The sequence below is a fragment of the Mustela putorius genome, unplaced genomic scaffold, assembly GCF_011764305.1.
Source record: "Mustela putorius furo isolate JIRA1106 unplaced genomic scaffold, ASM1176430v1.1 tig00000390_pilon_pilon_pilon, whole genome shotgun sequence".
Classification (NCBI taxonomy): Eukaryota; Metazoa; Chordata; class Mammalia; order Carnivora; family Mustelidae; genus Mustela; species Mustela putorius.
This window is the reverse complement of record NW_025421368.1, coordinates 112,387-130,764: the sequence shown is the minus strand read 5'-3', so window position 1 is coordinate 130,764 and position 18,378 is coordinate 112,387. Positions and strand designations below refer to the sequence as shown.

Here is an 18,378-nt window from a genome sequence, read left to right as displayed (position 1 = left end):
AGTGAAAAATTCCTCAAGTGCCATTTCTTCAAAATCACTCACTAATGGTCATTCTCCAGTATCTTTAGGTTTTTTGTTTTTATACTTTTATTTTTCTACAGTATTCAAGATTATAGTTGCTGGTAGGAAGATGGCCTGAGAGAAACTTCCTCAGCCACTATAGCAAAACTGTCAGTACTTTAAAAAATACATTTGCAATGCTCTAGGATCACTGCAGTTTACAGGTACCAGGTAAATCTGCCATATTGGTGCATATCCTGGATGCCTTTCAATTTGGCTTATATTATACCTACTAAGAAGTATCTGGTTTTAAGAGAATTTACATTTTGGTTATTATAATTTAGTAATTTTAATAACACTTATAAACATAAACCAAATGGATTTGAGTACAACGGCCTGTTGTCATTTCTTCTAATGAAAACTGCCCTGATTGGTTTTCAAAAAAACCAATTTTTTAAGATTTTTAAGTTGCTAAAATTTCTGTTGAAACTGAATTAGTGAAGACAGTGATAAACTTAAAAAAAAAAATCACAAACTTAAATGAATCTGCATTCAGATATTTCACACAAGAGTCATTAAGGTCTTGCTCTATTCTAAAGAAACAAGACACTCTAAAACTTTTAGACAATGGAATGGGTTATGGCTTATATAAAAAAGATATGATGACAGATGATAATCAGCAGATACATAAAAAACAACCTCCAAACCATGTCTGTAGATCATAAGATTGATGACTAAAAATATATTTGTATGTTTTAAATGAAATAAAAGTTTCAACATGAACTGAATTATTTTGGTACCTGTAATGGCCCCCCCCCCCCCCCCCCCCCCTCCCATTTTGCTAAAGGCTGAAACACACTGCATTAGTCGAATCAGCTCTTCGGGAAACTGCTTCGACACCTTGGATAGAAACTCGCGAGGATACCAATTCTTGAAATAGTGAACACTGATGGAAGGGTTAAGGTAAGAAAGAAAGAAATAGTGCATATGGGAACATTTCCTAACTTGAATTTGTTAAAAAACAAAGAAATGCACAAAACAAAATAACTCAAGGGTTCCTTCTAAGTCATATTTTTAAAGGATCATAATTATGAATGAAGGAAGATATACTTAAGTTGTATTAGAGTGATTTCATGCCCAAACTAATCCTCTAAAAATATATTGGCAAATATAATTCCTGAAAGGTATTGTTGATGTTGACAAAGTAAAAATAGTTTCAAAGATTTCTCTTCTTCTTGCCTTTTTCACCAAAATGAAACATTATTTCTAAAGAGAAAAACTGTAGAAATAAAAAATATACTGTGTCAGTTTTTTACCACATTTAAAAGAAAAAAACATACTGGGGCCAGACTCTTAGATTAAAACATCATATCATATTGGGCACTTTATTGTGTACTGGACAACAAAAGTTCCCAATTGGGGACAATTAAGTCCCCAATTTTACTATTGCTGAATTTAATATGTATTTCCTTTCATTTGACATAAAATATTTTCAAAATTTGAATTTTGGTATATTCAGGCTAAGAGTTATTATATTTGAAAATGTGGTAAAACATTTTACTATGCTGATTTATAAATTTGTCAGGTTAAGATCAGGTAGGAAATACTAAATAATAAACATTATGAATGAAATTCTACCTTCAGTCACTGAGATAAATTAAAAGTTTATCTTAAACTAATTTAAAAAATTAATATTGGAAAACCCAATACAAATCATGGTTACTGATAGTGAACATTAATAATAGCTGCTTCTTGAGAATTACCATGATCACTAAAAATGCCTACATATTTTGCAATTCTTCTGACTACCACCTGTTCATCTACCACAGAAATGCTTTCACTGACCGATGATTTAATTTTATAATCTAATTTTACTGAAAGCTAACATAATAAGAAAGCATTTGTAGATCTTTGGAAAATCATGATAAAATAATTTTAAAATGTATGTGATAAATTCTTGCTAGAGTTCAATCATATATAAACTTTATAGAGGAATGTATGTTTTTCTTTATTAAGAAATGAAAACTATAGGGGCACCTGGGTTGCTCAGTCATTAAGCATGGGCCTTTGCTTCAGGTCATGATCCCCGGGTCCTGGGATGGAGCCCCACATTTAGGCTCTCTGCTCAGTGAGAAGCCTGCTTCTCCCTCTCCTACTCCCCTTGCTTGTATTCCCTCTCTTGCCATCTCTCTCTGTCAAATAAATAAAATCTTTTTTAAAAAAATGGAAACTGTAACATACTATATTTCTCTTTCTGCTTGAGTTACTTCAAACCTAGAGACAAATTTAGGAAGCATTCTCTTGTTTCCTTTGGTTACTCTTTTGTTTTAGCCTGCATTATCCATTTTTCCAGTTTACCTCGATAACCTCTGATAATTTTGGATGAAGACAGTGGTATAAACTAAATACACTTATATCAGATATATACAGCTTAAAAGGCACTCAAGCAACAGTAGAAATTATCTAATGATAAACCTCTTTGCTGGGGGCCCCCATTTTATCTGGTCATCCATCAGTCTATGAGCTATAACAACTCTGAAAGTACTGGCAAAGCAGTGAGTAATGGATTGTGAAATTATAGAATAGGTAGTCATAGGGGTGATAATGGTGATAGCTATGCCTCTTTTGATGTTCCTTAGAAGAGTCCTTCTAAGAAGGATGTTAACAAAGGAGGTTAATGTGAAGTTTAAGATGATAATGCTTTAAGTGAGGACAACTTTTAGCAAGAACCAGAGGCATCAACATCTACATGTACCTAAGTCAGTTACTGATAGGAAACCATGCACCTGCTTCCTAACCTCAGTGTGCCCTTTCAGCCTATCTTTCTAACAAGTCTAGTTTTTTGGAATCCCAGCCACTATGTAAGAGCACATTGCTACACAAATAAGACAACAGTGCTTATTTGTCTCCTAGTTAAAAAGAGGTTAATGAATTTTCCAAGACAAGGGATTTAACGTACCTTTCATCTTTTCAATCTCTCTTCTCCTTACCTTTTGAACACTAATGAATTTAGTTTTTTTTTAATATAATTTTTTATTTTTTATAAACATATATTTTTATATCCCCAGGGGTACAGGTCTGTGAATCCACCAGGTTTACACAACTTCACAGCACTCACCAAAACACATACCCTCCCCAATGTCCATAATCCCACCCCCTTCTCCCAAACCCCCTCCCCCCAGCAACCCTCAGTTTGTTTTGTGAGATTAAGAGTCACTTATGGTTTGTCTCCCTCCCAATCCCATCTTCTTTCATTTATGGGGGGCTTAAGTGGGTACGAGAAAAATAAATGAATTTAGTTTTAAACACACACAATTTCAGAAAAAAAACTCTCAGAGTTAAAAAAGCACACATGTGTTGAGTGTGATTGTGTGTGCATGTATGAAAGTAGAGTTGTGTTTTTATTTATACTCAATAATATATTCTGAAGGGAAAAAAAGACTACCCATATAAACCATCAAATTTGCCTCTTTTTCTTTTTTTTCCAGTTATCCATATTTCTCAGGAACACCTAATGATAGCTTACCTCTGCATGCACAGCAATTATATTCACCAATGCTTCTTTAAATAGTTTCTGACACCTGAAATCAAAATGAGGGAGGGAAAAAGGCATTTAATGGAAACAAGCTACCCATCTCCCTGATGGCATTACTGTGCACTATATGTACTACTGCTTTAGAATTTTCTAAGGAGAAACGAAAGTAACACTACCACTGTCTAGTTCCTTTTGAGGACCAAATGGTAAAAGGACTATTTTCATACAGGTTAAAAAAAAAAAAAAGTTAAAGTTAGGCATTTTCTTTCATGTTTTTTCCACTTCTCTGTCATTATTTTTCTGAAACTGACGTTCAGTCTCTTTCAAAATTGAAATTTAAAAACTATCCTTCAGTTTCTTCCATATCTTTGTGTGTGTATATGCACACACACATTTACATTAGCAGACCCCCCCTAAAGACAGAAGATATTTGACAAAGCTTATAAAAGCTAAATTATCTATTATAATATCTTATTTCCAAAGGTAAAAGTTAAGTCATACAGAATGACCATTTTTAAAAGATTTTATTTATTTATTTGGTAGAGAGAGAGAGAGATCACAAGTAGGCAGAGCAGCACACAGAAAGAGGGGAGAGGGGAAAGCAGGCTCCCTGATAAGCAGAGAGCCTGATGTGGGGCTCCATCCCAGGACCCTCAGATCATTACCTGAGCCTAAGGCAGGGTCTTAAACCACTGAACCCCCCCTGCACCCCCCAGAATGACCATTTTGGCGCTCTTAAAAAAATACTTCTGGGAGAAATTTTTGACAAAGTCACAATCTGATTCTGTAAAGCAAGTTAAAAACTGGACACAATACAAGATTTCAGGATAGTACAGATGTAACAAATACAGACAGTAACAAATACTACTTCACTCAAAAGAAGGTACTCAAAAGCAGGTGTGCAGAAGATTTAACAGTCTTAAGTCAGATTATCTTGGATCAAACCCCAGCTTCATCAGCTACAAACTATGACTTCTGGCAAGAAGACTGAGAGCCCAGTTTTCTCTTCTATCAGAATATAAGAACAGTATCTATCTTGTAGGTTTACAGTGAGGATTATAGGAGATAATGCATGTGATTAGTCCTGGTATCCACAGGCTCAGTAAGAACTTTTATTACTATAATTTTGTAGGAAAAAAAAAGTAAAACAAAATGCTACTTTACTGTAACTCTAAAGAAATTACATTTACTTGGAGTGGAATATTATTACTTCAGAATGCCTTCTAGAATTAATTGCAAATACTGAGAAATCTTTTCCTATAGAACAGAGAAAAGTTTCCTGTATTGTAAAATCATGGATGTTAACAGTAAAAATATTAAGGAGAATCTTTTTCTATAATGTCATCTAAGCTACTGATTATTTAGAAAAGTTGAGATTAAAGGCCAAGAACTATAATCAGCTTTCTGAATTGGCATTTTCAGATTCTAAATATATAAAAAGCTTTCGGTTCTGTCATATGCGATGGTACATAAATAGGTACACTATTTTTCTTTTGAGGCGCCAATTTATATATATGTTTAGGATACAAGGTTCAAGTGTTATTAATTCTGCTTTTCTGGGTGGAAAAATGAGAAAACTGTTGAAGAGCAAAAAATATTCAGAAGTTAGTTGAAGTCAACTAATTGAAAGGTACAAGTTTTATCTAGGAGGTAGGAAATATATCAGGAAAAATATCAGGAGCCTATTGTAAGTGAAAGTGAAATAGACTACCTTGTGCTTAAGACTAGAAAAGCTTTCTTCCTCTAAGGGGAAAGTCATACCACATAGTTGTTCCTTTGGATTGTTCACATGTTATATATAGTTAGGGCAAACAGGGAGATCTGGCTGTGACATCTGTTTCTGGTGACTATGGTCATCCAAGTCAAAAGGTCTCCTCTTGTCCCTTGTTCTCCAGGGACACTCTTAGGTGAGTAGAGGAAAGCACAGAAGGGTTCTCCAGTTCAAGAGTTTCATAACCACCGTTCTCAGGTCAAGAATTTTTAAATCGCAATACGTGAAAAAGACTAGCTCATACGTACATACATACTTATATGCATATATATATAACCATGTATACAGTTACTAAAAATATAAGCACAATCTTAAGCCAGTGATGATGTAAGGAACTTAAGAGTGAGAAATTCAATAGTCTCAGCTGTTCGTGAAAACCAGGGTTCTGTCAATGCTACTATCTGAACAAATGTCAGAAGTTTGGGTGCTAGCAATGTTCTAGCAATGATGATTAGAAATGTCAGGGCAGTTTTTAACTTCTAAGATTCTTCAATGTAAAAGACAAGAGTGGGGCCAGAGTGCTGACTAAAAAGCAGAAAATTAAAGTTAGAATAAAGCAAGCCAGTGTCACATGCTAGCAACTCAACTCCCACTCTGACCGTGATAGGAAAAACATTTCCTGGCAAGAACCCATCAGACTGAGCATTACTAATAAAACACCCTGTAAAAGAGATAAATCTAAATTACTCAATATAATTCTAAAGGCAAAGCTATGAATAGTAAGAATAAAAACTAAGATACTTTCAGCCATTAGAACTATATTGCTGTTGATAAATAATATGAAAACAAAAACAAGCTTCCTGTTTTAGGTTGACCACAGGTTTCACAAGGATAATATGTTAGAGGGAACACACAGCCTCAACCTGAACAAACTGAGGAAAAAAAAAAATTCTATCTCTTGGAGACTTAATTTTATGACTAGGACAAAATGAAATAATTGTACCCCCACTCCAAAAAAGCCCCAACAACCACTTTAAGAGATTAAGTGGTAATGTTGGAAAAAAAGAAGAAAAAAAATTGTGGCCCTAGGAATGAACAGAAAGAGAGCTCTCAGTCAAGCCACACATCAGGTCAGTATGGGTTCAAAAAGACAGCATTAAATTGAACATGTCTGAAAAATGCATGCTTAGTTTGAGATGGAGATTTGTGAAATATTATTACAACCTTCCAAAGCAAAGTATATGCTGGTGTTAATAACTTAAAAAATTTTTTTTAAATAAAAATAAATCATTGATTGCCTCTCTACAAAAATCCATTATGTTAAATACAGAGAGAATTATTTTTTATTATTTTTTTTTTAAAGATTTTATTTATTTATTTGACAGAGAGAGATCACAAGTAGGCAGAGAGGCAGGCAGAGAGAGAGAGGAGGAAGCAGGCTCCCTGCTGAGCAGAGAGCCCGATGTGGGACTCGATCCCAGGACCCTGAGATCATGACCTGAGCCGAAGGCAGCGGCTTAACCCACTGAGCCACCCAGGCGCCCGTGAGAGAGAATTATTTTTATTGCATATTGGGCTGAAATTGTTATTAGTTCTAAGGGAATGGCTAAAGTTCTCATTAATTCATTTAACATCGATTTGTTGAGATTCTACTCCATGGTGGACCCTGAAAGGCTCACATCAGAGGTAATGAGACAATAGGTCTCTCAAGTAGAGCATGTGTATATCCTCAGTATGTATTAAGACCTCAAAGTTTAGTTACTAAATTTTATCCTAATGTATTGGTATTCACATGTGTGTATAAGTCGCATGTAGCAAATATGTGGAATGAAAGGGTTTTATATTGTGAGAAAAAAATCTTTGTAATACAATTTATACTAATTTGTAAAACATTTACTTACAATTTCTATTTTTCTTAAGTTCTTGAAAGGTTAAAGATTAGTACTGGGGAAGTGTGGAGGAAGGGCACTGGACTTAGAGACTAGACAGCATCAGTGTCTAGGGACTGAGGTCTGAAGGTTCACAAACATCAAACAGATAAGATCTTTGTGGTCTTCCTAGTTAAGAATTTCAATTCCTTTCTCTTTACTCCACTCTATAGCCTGTTATCAGCTGAATGAGAAACAAAACCAGTATCACACCCTCCACACTAGCCTATCCTCCCTAGCACCTATCCTACTCACTCAGGTATCTACACTGAGACTTTCAGATGTGTTTCTAAAAAAATAAACACAGATTAACCCCCTGGGTTTAAGTGCCTGGTAAGTTTTCTGTTTAAAAATATTGCTCCAAACCCAGCTATAAGAGATTGTCAGTTCTTTTAAAAATATGTACCCCCCCAAAACCTATAGCATCCTGGTAGGATGCATGAGCATGCCTTGCTTGCTTATGTGGTACTGGTGTCAAAGGACTCCATCAAAACACAGCTGATAGAAGGTAGCAATCTTCTTTTCGGTGGCTAGAGTGACAAATTTGCTCTTTACTGACCTGGAAGAGGAAAGTACAAGGCAATCATGCCAAAAGGACAGAAATTCAATTACTCAGAGCTGAAAGAAACAGAATTAGGTTTTGTAAAATGTAAAGTTGGGTCTTCCCTGTGATTTCACTGACAGCTGAGCTAACTTGCTTGAATGGAATGGGTTAGATTTGGAAAGCAAGCAAGAGGTAGTAAGAATGCCAAGAAGGATCCCATAGCTCTAAGGATCTCCCATAGCTGTACATAAATTTTGTTATTAAAGTGCCTGAGGTCTTAAAGTGGATGGCAGAGTTTAAAGGGACCATGATCCATGGGGGCAGGACCAGGATTTGATTTTTGGTTATGGTACTATTTTCAAAAGGTCTATGATGACTATGACGAAGGGATGATTTTGTAGTTAAATTTGGTAGTGTGTTTTCTTCTCACTATACATTATTCTAGTTTTAATATTATTAACATTAATGGTTGATGAAGACTTTTAAGTTCATTGAGGTGATAGAAAAAACACTCAATGTAAAGCCAGAACACTTGGGATCAAAGTTCTGGCTTACCTATATACTAATGATATGGCCCAGTTCACCTTTTAGACAGCAGCTTAGTTTACAAAATGTAGAGATTACAATGCCCGTTTTGCTATCCAAACTATAAAAATGATATATATTTATCTTCTTATTGTTTAAATATTTGTTGTGCATCAATTATGTGCTAGGCACTGCCAGGTGATGGTATAAAAAAGTGAGCAAAACAGACATGGCCCCACCCTAAGCGAGCTTATGTGGTAGAGGACATGTTGTAGATTACAAAGCAGTACACATATTTAAGGTACTTTTTAAAAGAAAAGACATAAATAGTTGGGTAAAATGTATGATAACTAGAAGAAGGGAGCCAATTTCTCGTTCTGAAACACATGATTTAGAAGTTTGGATACTATAATCCATCATGTAACCCCCTGGCTACAGCTTAATTGTAGGCAAAGTTCTTTTGAGTGGCACTAGCAATCTCTGAACAGCTAAATGTGTGTATTAGAACATGACAGCAGCAGACAGCCCAGATACAATATCAAATGTTACTGGGCTGTGCAATAACTGCAGATTGGTCTTTGACTATATACTTATTTTTCTAGTTTACATAAAGTTCTCTAGAAATTGGAATATAGTGGAACTGTTTTTGTCATACTTTGCCTTGGTTTGGAAAGAATGGCTGAACGTAACATACCAGCAATGGTTAGGGAAGAACTGACTTCTACGGGGACACCTGAGTAATGGCTGGGTAAATCAGAATTACACAATTGAACAGAAGGCAGATGCAGGTGCTGACCTCAAATACTCACATTACTTACTAAGCTGTCACCTTGCGGAAAGTTTCTGAACATCTCTAATGTGTAGCTTTCTCATTTATCAAACAGAGATACCATTTAATAAATGAAATAATGCTTCTAAGAGGCTAACAGTATATCTGTTGGGGAGCAGGCAGTCAGCAAATGGGAGGAAGTATTACTGGTTATGACCAGCTGACTCTCCCTTGTATTTCAGAGGTGATACACTTAGATCACCTCTCATGTCCTCTCAGCACCAACTCCCTCTTCCCCCACTGTAGCAGCTTTCCATTGATTTACATGACTACTTAATTGATATCTACCCTGCTAGATTGTTAACTCACAGGCATAGGAACTGTCCTCCATTTACCACATCTTTGTATCCTCACTACCCATTACTGTGGCTGGTCTGAGGCACAAGTTCAAAAATATTTATGAATGAAGAAAGAAGGCAAACATCATGTATGTCTTACTCACTAATAAGTTCCCTTAACCCTCTTAAATAAAGTGATAAAGGAATGAATGAGTCAACAAATACATCAGAGAAAAATTTTAATGCATGTAGGATTCTATAATATGAATTTTATACTTGAGCCATCATCCACTAAAAATGTAAATGCCTCAGTTTATGTGTAAAGGAGATACTCTCTGCTAAAGCATATATCTTACTTTTCACAGGATTCAAGAAAACAAAAACAGTCCTTTTGAAATAATTCTGTAGGATCCATTTGAAAAATATAATTTGAATCATTAAGTATAACAGAATGGAATACTGCTGAGTCTAAATATATTTTTTCCAAATATGCTTTGTTTTTCTGGCTATATGCTTAATTAGCAAATAGCTTATGTCAAACAATAAACCTTTACATTATTGAATGCTCATTATGTGCTACTCAGGAAGAAGCCCAGACACATTAGAACATAATGAACACTTAGTAAATGTGTTAGGAAACCAGGGTTTTAGCCTTAGCTCCAACATTAAGTGGGCCATAAATACCACATTTACAGTACTACTAGGAAATGAGCTGTCCATGTGAACAGTGCACACAGAAAAAATAAGGCAAATGACTTATTTCTTGGAGTTACAAATGTTACATTTTTATGATGTAGTAATAAGTATTGTTTTTAAAAAGGTTCCTCTTAGATAAACCCCCACAACTTTCCAAAGGAATGAGAACAACTTCTAAGTATTTACTATATGTATCTCCTCTACTTTCTGAATATAAAATTAGAATGTGTCATGATATTTGACAAAAAAGTGTCCCCACCCACACGGTATCAATCTAAACTATCACTTAGCAATTAATCTAGCAGCCCAGTGTGGAAATTCCCCATGGAGAAAACAAAGCATCTCTACTCTGAGCAAGAACCTGTAGGCTCCTTCTTGCAGGGTGGGCTTCCTGTAACTGGGCCTGGACCACATACCATCTTCTCCAATAATGAAGGTTTTTATTTTCATACATGAAAGTGGATAAGAAGTACTTTTTTTTCTTGCCATATTTGTCAGTTTCTTCTTTTAATCACATAAAGGGAACAATTGGTTTTGGAATAGGCACACTACTAAAAATATTTTTGAGTGCCTATTACTATTACAGGCCAGACTCTCTTCCAGGTGCTGGGATTATAGTAGTGACCAAACAAAACAAAACCAACCACCCAACCAAACAAACAAAAAACAAATTCATAAGAAATAAAGCTCTCCTCTTCACAGGACATACATTGCACATGGGAGAGAGCTTTACATTGTTTCTAAAACAGCACAAGAAAGCAACTGTATAAAAGAAAACTGTTTGCCAAACACTAAAACCCAAATTGGTAAACAGGGCTCTGTTTGATGAAATCCTCAGGACCATTTATGAGAAAATGGTCCCCTGACACGTCGAAAGGGTCTTACTATTATTTTTGTGCCGATCTCATGGAATAATACCTAGCAATAAGCTATAATAGATAATGTATGGATATATATAGAATGAATTGGATTTACAACTTAGCTGGAAAATCAGCTAATTCGCTGGAGCTTCAAATTTTCTTTGAAATATGGGAAAATGTTTTATATATTAAAAAGTATTATGTGAGCAGATTTGATTTTTCTTATAATTAATAATTCTGGCTGAGGCACCTGGGTGGCTCATCTGCCTTCAACTCAGGTCATGGATCTCAGGGTCTTGGGATGGAGCCTCACATCGGGCTCTCTGCTCAGCAGGGAGCCTACTCCCAACACCCCTCACCCCCGTCTCTCTGCCTCCTGCTCTGCCGACTTATGATCTCTCTCTCTCTGTCAAATAAATAAATAAAATCTTTAAAAAATAATAATAATTTTGGAAAAACTACTAGGCAGACTTCTCTAAAGAATGTCTATATTAAAAAACATAATAGTAAACATTTTGGATTGATCGACCTTTCTTCTTGATTTTTTTATTCTGAAAAAAAAATCAAATACTAATTGAAAAGAATTAAAACACAGAAGTATATGTTTTCATAATAACAAAAGTCCAATAAGCTCTTTCATCCTTCTCTCTAGTTTGGTATGTATTCTTCCAAATCTCTTTTAATGAATATAAACTTTTCTCCCGCAAAAATGAGATTACACTACACATTTCTTCTTGAAACTTGCTTACTTTATTTTGTAATAAATCACAAACAAACATTCTTTCATGCCAGTGTATACATATCTACCTTATTATTTTTCAGTGGATGCTGGGTATTTTATGCAATGGATGTGCCACAATTTATTTATTCTATATTTATTCTAATTTATTAATTTTATTCTGTTCATAATTTATTCTCCTATTAGACAATTTCATTGACTTTCAGTACATATTACTAATAATGCTACAATGAATATTAATCTTTGTATTCTCATAGAATAATTTATGTAAGATATTTTCCTAGCAATGGGATTGCCTGAGTCAAAGGTTTTTAGTTTTGATCACTTCTGCCAAGCTGTCATTCAAAGCCATACAAAATTATAACTCTGCTTTTATATACCATTTTATTTTCTTAACTTGGATTCCCAAATTATTTAATAACTATAACTATAATATATGCTCCTTCTCAATTATGATAATGACAAAACCTTCCGCTAGAACACTAAAATAAAATTTTAACCAAACACAAAGATCAAAGGAAATTTACTAAAATTTACACAAGACTTATACTCAATCTAACTATATTAAGACTGTCTAAAAAGGAGCTAGAGGCAAGAGCACTGTGCAATTAATTAAAGAAAGCAATGCTGTACTATTTGAACATATACCAAGAATGCAAATTTTTCCATGAAGCATTTCCTGTCATAATTGGACAGATAACTCCTTTAAACACAGACTGATTTCAAGGTACTCTGCCTAATGTTGTTTTGAAACATGATATTCTTCAGTCAATACTATAAGAAATCAAACTTTGGAAACTTTGGAGATACTACCTACTTTATAAACCACATTTCCTGTTTTTAACCCCTATGCCCTAAATCAGTTTTCAGTCCTAGTCTACAGACAAAAATAGATCGAAAAATACTATAAATATCCCACAATGTACTTTTTTTTGGGTCAAACTGAAACACTACATGAAAGAACTTTGGGGTATTTTTTTCTAAATAAATTATCTACTCAATTACCTCTGAAGGCACATTATTGAAATTACTGCCTATTAAAAAAAAGGTAACCAAAAACTATCAATATTGGCAGACAAACAGAAAGGCCTAAATATCTTGCAACAAAATTAGCTTTTGTTGGAACAGAGGAAGGGTTTTAACTTTCAGGTCTTCATATTTTAGTTGGATCATTCCTAAATTGATCTCTTTTCCTAAACTGATAAATGTCTTTTGCCATATCAGAGATTTTTTAAATGAACACTTGAGAAGAGGATACCTTTCATATGTAGTATGTGAATGAATAATCTCAACCTTTACAGTTCTCTATTTTCTTTCTCAGGATATTTTTTTTTTCTGACTTTAATTAATATTATCTCCTAGCTTTTAAATATGAACAGGAAAACTCTGCCTTATGAAAACAGAAAATACTACCAGCTCTGAAAATAAGAATAAAATTATTTCATGGTTTGTGTTTTCCATTTGTAAGAAAGGATTTATATTCATAACAGTTTAGCATTTATATATATCACAAATAGCTTTCAAGACTTAAAAATGATCAAGGATATCACAACATATCCCATTTCAAAGTTAAAGTCTGGTTGGTAAAACAGATTATGAAGTATACTAACATAGAATATTAAAGCACACTGTACACATTTAGCATAGAATATCATTTCATCATTTGAACATGATATACTGAATTTCAGACATAAAGGTAGACATTTAATCAATTTAACATTAGCTGATAAATCAAACTCATTTGTTTCAATTTAGTCTTTTGTCAGAAAAAAAAATTTTCATTAGAAGGCAACTTCAATTAGCAAAATGAAAAAGACAAAAAAATAAAAGTCATTCTATCTACGCAAATGGATGCATTTTGTTTTACACTTGCAATGTTTTATTATATTTGTATATCACATTTCATAAACAGGTTTGTAGTAACTGTTCAATTTCAAAATAAGTTTTTTTTTAAATAAAATGACACTGATTAAATAAAAATCAATAAATGCTCATGAGAGAAGCCAGGCACAAAGAGCCTGACTGTTTGAGTTAGAATCCTGGCTTCCCTAGTTAGCTGTGTTGGTTTCTGTGATTTCACTGAACAAACACACAGAAAGTGCTCTACCACTGTCTGACCCATGATAGCTGGTACCATCCGTGTTATGGAGCAGCTATTGCATCCCTAAAACTGGAATCACCACTGTGGAGCACAGTAAAGAAATGATAAGATAAAGTCCCTATTCTCAACATATGGTTCCATATACAACTTAAGAAATAAAATCTGTCCCAACCATTAAACTAAAAAAAAAAAAATAAATAAAAAAGTGTTGAAATTAAAAACAGTAGCTAACTTGGATAAGAAATTTTTTTTTAAGATTTTATTTATTCATCTGACAGAGAGATCACAAGTAGGCAGAGAAGCAGGCAGAGAGAGAGGGGGGAAGCAGGCTCCCCGATGAGCAGACAGCCCAATGAGGGGCTTAATCCCATAACCCTGGGATCATGACCTGAGCTGAAGGCAGAGACTTTAACCCACTGAGCCACCCAGGCGCCCAAGAAATTTTTTTTTTAAATTGAAGTACAGTTGATAAAAAAATGTTACATTAGTTTCAGGTGTACAACATAGTGATTTAACAATATGCTATGCTCATAAGTGTACTTACCATCTATTACCATACAACACTATCAAAATACCATTGACTACATTCCCCATGCTATACCTTTCATCCCTGTGACTTATTCACTCCATAACTGGAAGCCTGAGTCTCCTACTTCCCTTTACTCATTTTGACTATCCTCCGATCCCTCTCCCTTCTGGCAAACAAGTTTGTTCTTTTTATTTATAGGTTTGGTTCTGGTTGTTTTTTTTTAGATTTCACATACAGTATTTGTCTTTCTGTGTCTGACTTATTTTACTCAGCATGTATCCTTTAGGTCCATCTCACACCAGTCATCTGTCACCTCACACCAGTCAGAACAACTAGTAACAAAAGGACAAGAAATAACAAGTATTGCTGAGAATTTGAAGAAAAGGAAACCCTTGAACACTGTTAGTGGGAATGTAAATTGGTGCAATCACTGTGAAAACAGTATGGAAGTTTCTCAAAAAAATTAAAAATAGCGATAACATACAATCTAGTAATTCTACTACTGAGTATTTACCCAAGGAAAACAAAAACAGTAGATATATGCATCCCTATGTTTATTTATTTTTTTTTAAAGATTTTATTTATTTATTTGACAGAGATCACAAGTAGGCAGAGAGGCAGGCAGAGAGAGAGAGAGGAGGAAGCAGGCTCCCTGCTGAGCAGAGAGCCCGATGCGGGACTCGATCCCAGGACCCTGAGATCATGACCTGAGCCGAAGGCAGCGGCTTAACCCACTGAGCCACCCAGGCACCCATCCCTATGTTTATTTTAACATTATATACAGTAGTCAAGATATGGAAGCAAGCTAAATGTCCATCTACAGGTGAATGGATAAAGAAGATGTGGTGTGTACACAGACACAGACAGACAGACACACACACACACACAGACATACACACATGAGTATTACTCCGCCATTAAAAGAATGAAACTTTGCCATTTGTAATAAAATCTTGTAAATCTTTCAATAAGCATGTTTTAAGCCTAACTGTGACAATTAAAACTACTAAGCCCTGGGTATTTAACTGTTGGAAATGAAATTGAAGCAGCAGCATGGCAAGGTAGAAAGGGCTTGGATGGTGGCATCTGACTTAGACAAGCTGTTTTCATATATTAGCTACACTTCCATTGTCTGTAATACTGCTTTAAAAGCTTATTGTAAACACTACCAACTACAAAGGCACAGGAGCTCAACAGCAGCAAGGAGGAGGAGCCGTAGAGGTAGTAACAATGACTCATTTCATTGCCAGGATTTTGGTTCTTTTTAACAATATCTTCATTGCAATATTTGAATTATCAGTTATTTTTACTCTTGAAAAATGTTATTAATAATTATTCAGTTGTTTTTCCATCTTCACAATCAATGCTCGCTTTTATGACTCCACAAAACTTGTTGCTTATGGAAGTCTCTGGTACAGTTTTATCCAAAAACAATTGCAACAACCCCTATATTTTTCCTGATACTTTTATCACTCATTATTGTAACCTTTTAACTCTGCCCTACATGGACATGATCCAGTATGTCACTGTTTTATCAGGGAAAAAGGAAAACTGGATACACATACTGTCCTTTTGGCAAGCCACCACCTGTTTCTTCAGCTGGGGAAGGACTGTGAGACCAAAGCCTATGAGCCATCACTCGGGGAAAACAGCAGCTCTCCCTCTTCTGATCTTGTTAGGTACACCTCTGGCAGAAAAGGCACAAAGTGCTTTTTCTTTAACCCAATTATTTACAAAATATTGAGATATGCAAAATAATATAGTACTGTTATCCCTCTGGCCTGACCTATCTCCTGTACCTCAGATACTTCTCCAGTAAGAGTGATAAAGTCTGAATTTGAAGACAGAGGAAAATCACTGAGGTCCTAATTCTAGAACCTTGAATAAGACTGATTCCTTTTCTGATTTTCCAAATTTTAAAAATCATCTGAATGGGGAAAATAAAATCTTACCCCAGTGGGGTCGTTGGCAGGATAAAATGTGATAATGTATGTAAAAATAAGTTAAACTGCAAAATGTTTTTATTTAAAGATAGACTTAGGGAGAGGCACCTAGGTAGCTCAGTTGGTTAAGCGTCTGCCTTTGGCTCAGGTTGTGGTCCCAGTGTCCAGGGACCAAGCCCCACATTGGGCTCCCTGCTCAGTGGAGAGTCTGCTTCTCCCTCTGCTGCTCCCCTTGCTTGTGCTCTCTCTTACTCACTCTCTCTCTTTCAAATAAATAAATAAGATCTTAAAAAAAAAAAAAAGGACCAAGATTTGCAGAAAGGGAGATGGGGGGAGGGATGGGGTATCTAGGTGATGGGCATTAAGGAGGGCACATGACATGATAAGCACTGGCTGTTATATGCAACAAATGAATCACTGAACACCACATCAAAAACTAAAGATGAACTTAAATAAAAAAAAAAAAAAAGAAAAATGGACCAAAATGAATATCGTAATAAATTTATCAAGTTTTCAATATGAACTAAAGCAAACTTGATGTTTGGTATTTTACTTTTAATGTTATGAGCTTAAAAATGACAAAAATGGGCCAGCCTTACATGTTTCCATTCACACAGTTATGACTTAAATAGTATATGTCACCAGGTTCTCTCACATGCACTCTTAAGGCAGTATACACTACATACAAGGTGTCACTTCCATTTCTAAAGGAATCCATTTACTAAAACATTCATTTGTTCAAATATATGTTGAGAATTCATTATGTAAAGGGACTTCCTATTGTGGGGACTCCAGTGGTGACTAAGACATGGTGTCTGCCATCAAGAGGCACAGTGTAGTAGAGCAGTCTCCAAACTTTTCTGATTATGCAAGTTACAGGCCAAAAATTTTTTAGCCCTCTTGATATAAGATTATAATGTATAATATATAACCTCTGATTTATATAACTATGTCCCACTATGTAAATATATTATATTGCAATATACAAATATATTTTAATATATTTATATATTAATATATTACATAAATATATATTACATAAATATGTAAGTAAAATGTATAACATAATAAATAAAAATATAAAATTAAATATAAATTTAAATTATTAAATATAAATGTATAAATTACTTAATTTAAAAATATTTAAGTTATTTAATTTAAATACAAATTATTAAATAGAAATTAGAATAAATTTATATATGTTAAATATAAATAAAATAAATAATATGAATATTATAAATAATGCAAATAAATAATACATATTTATAACATACTTATATAATATATATTGTGATATAAAATATATAAATTTATAAAACAATAATTTAGACATATATGTACATTATATATTCCATGCATTATAAATATGGAAAACAAATTAGAAAAGAAGATAAAAAGGAACTAAAAACTATTTTATTAGTTTAAACAAGCTAGGTTATGCTAAAGTTAAGAAACAACCCCAAAATATCAGCTTAATACAAAAGCAAATGTACATGCTCAGGAGACATGTCCCATGGGGGTCACAGGGACTGGTCCCTGTAGTCATTCATGGACCTCAGCTTATGGAGGCTTCACCTTAAGGTAAGTTTTTAAGTTTTACATTTAGCAAATAAAAGTGTTTTTAAACTGAAATCACAGTGATTTAAAGGTCTGCATCTAAATTCACTTTATTTAGATACTTGGATTTAGCGACTTTCACAGCTGAAAAGTCCTACACAAAGTATTACACAAAGATAAGCACTTGAAAAAGATACACAATTGGCTGCACTTACTAAGTCATGATACTCTGTTCTCAAGATTTATTTATTTTTTTTATTTTTAAGAATTTTTATTTATTTGACAGAGATCACAAGTAGGCAGAAAGGCAGGCAGAGAGAGGAAGGGTAGCAGGCTCCCCGCTGAGGAGAGAGCCCGACGCGGGGCTCGATCCCAGGACCCCGATATCATGACCTGAGCCGAAGGCAGCGGCTTAACCCACTGAGCCACCCAGGTGCCCCTGTTCTCAAGATTTTTAAGTCTGAAGTTTCCCCCTCTTTTAAAAATTAAGTCTAACTTACAGATGGCTGTCATAGTGGAGCCCTCTGGCTGAGAGTGAGGATCTACAGAAGGTTTACTGAGCCCATTAATAACCCCTGTTGAGACTCATGTTGTCATGTTCTG

General features: G+C 34.6%; 1 protein-coding gene across 1 annotated transcript in view; it reads right to left on the bottom strand.

The window, feature by feature from the left end:
- Nucleotides 1-3,553: 3,553 nt before the first annotated feature.
- Nucleotides 3,554-18,378, bottom strand: part of LOC123391891 (exocyst complex component 2-like) — a gene marked incomplete at its 3' end in the record, with an annotated part of 111,345 nt that continues 96,520 nt past the window's right edge. Inside the window, 1 exon segment of the mRNA XM_045079426.1 lies at nt 3,554-3,581. Coding sequence (XP_044935361.1) covers nt 3,554-3,581 — 28 coding nt within the window.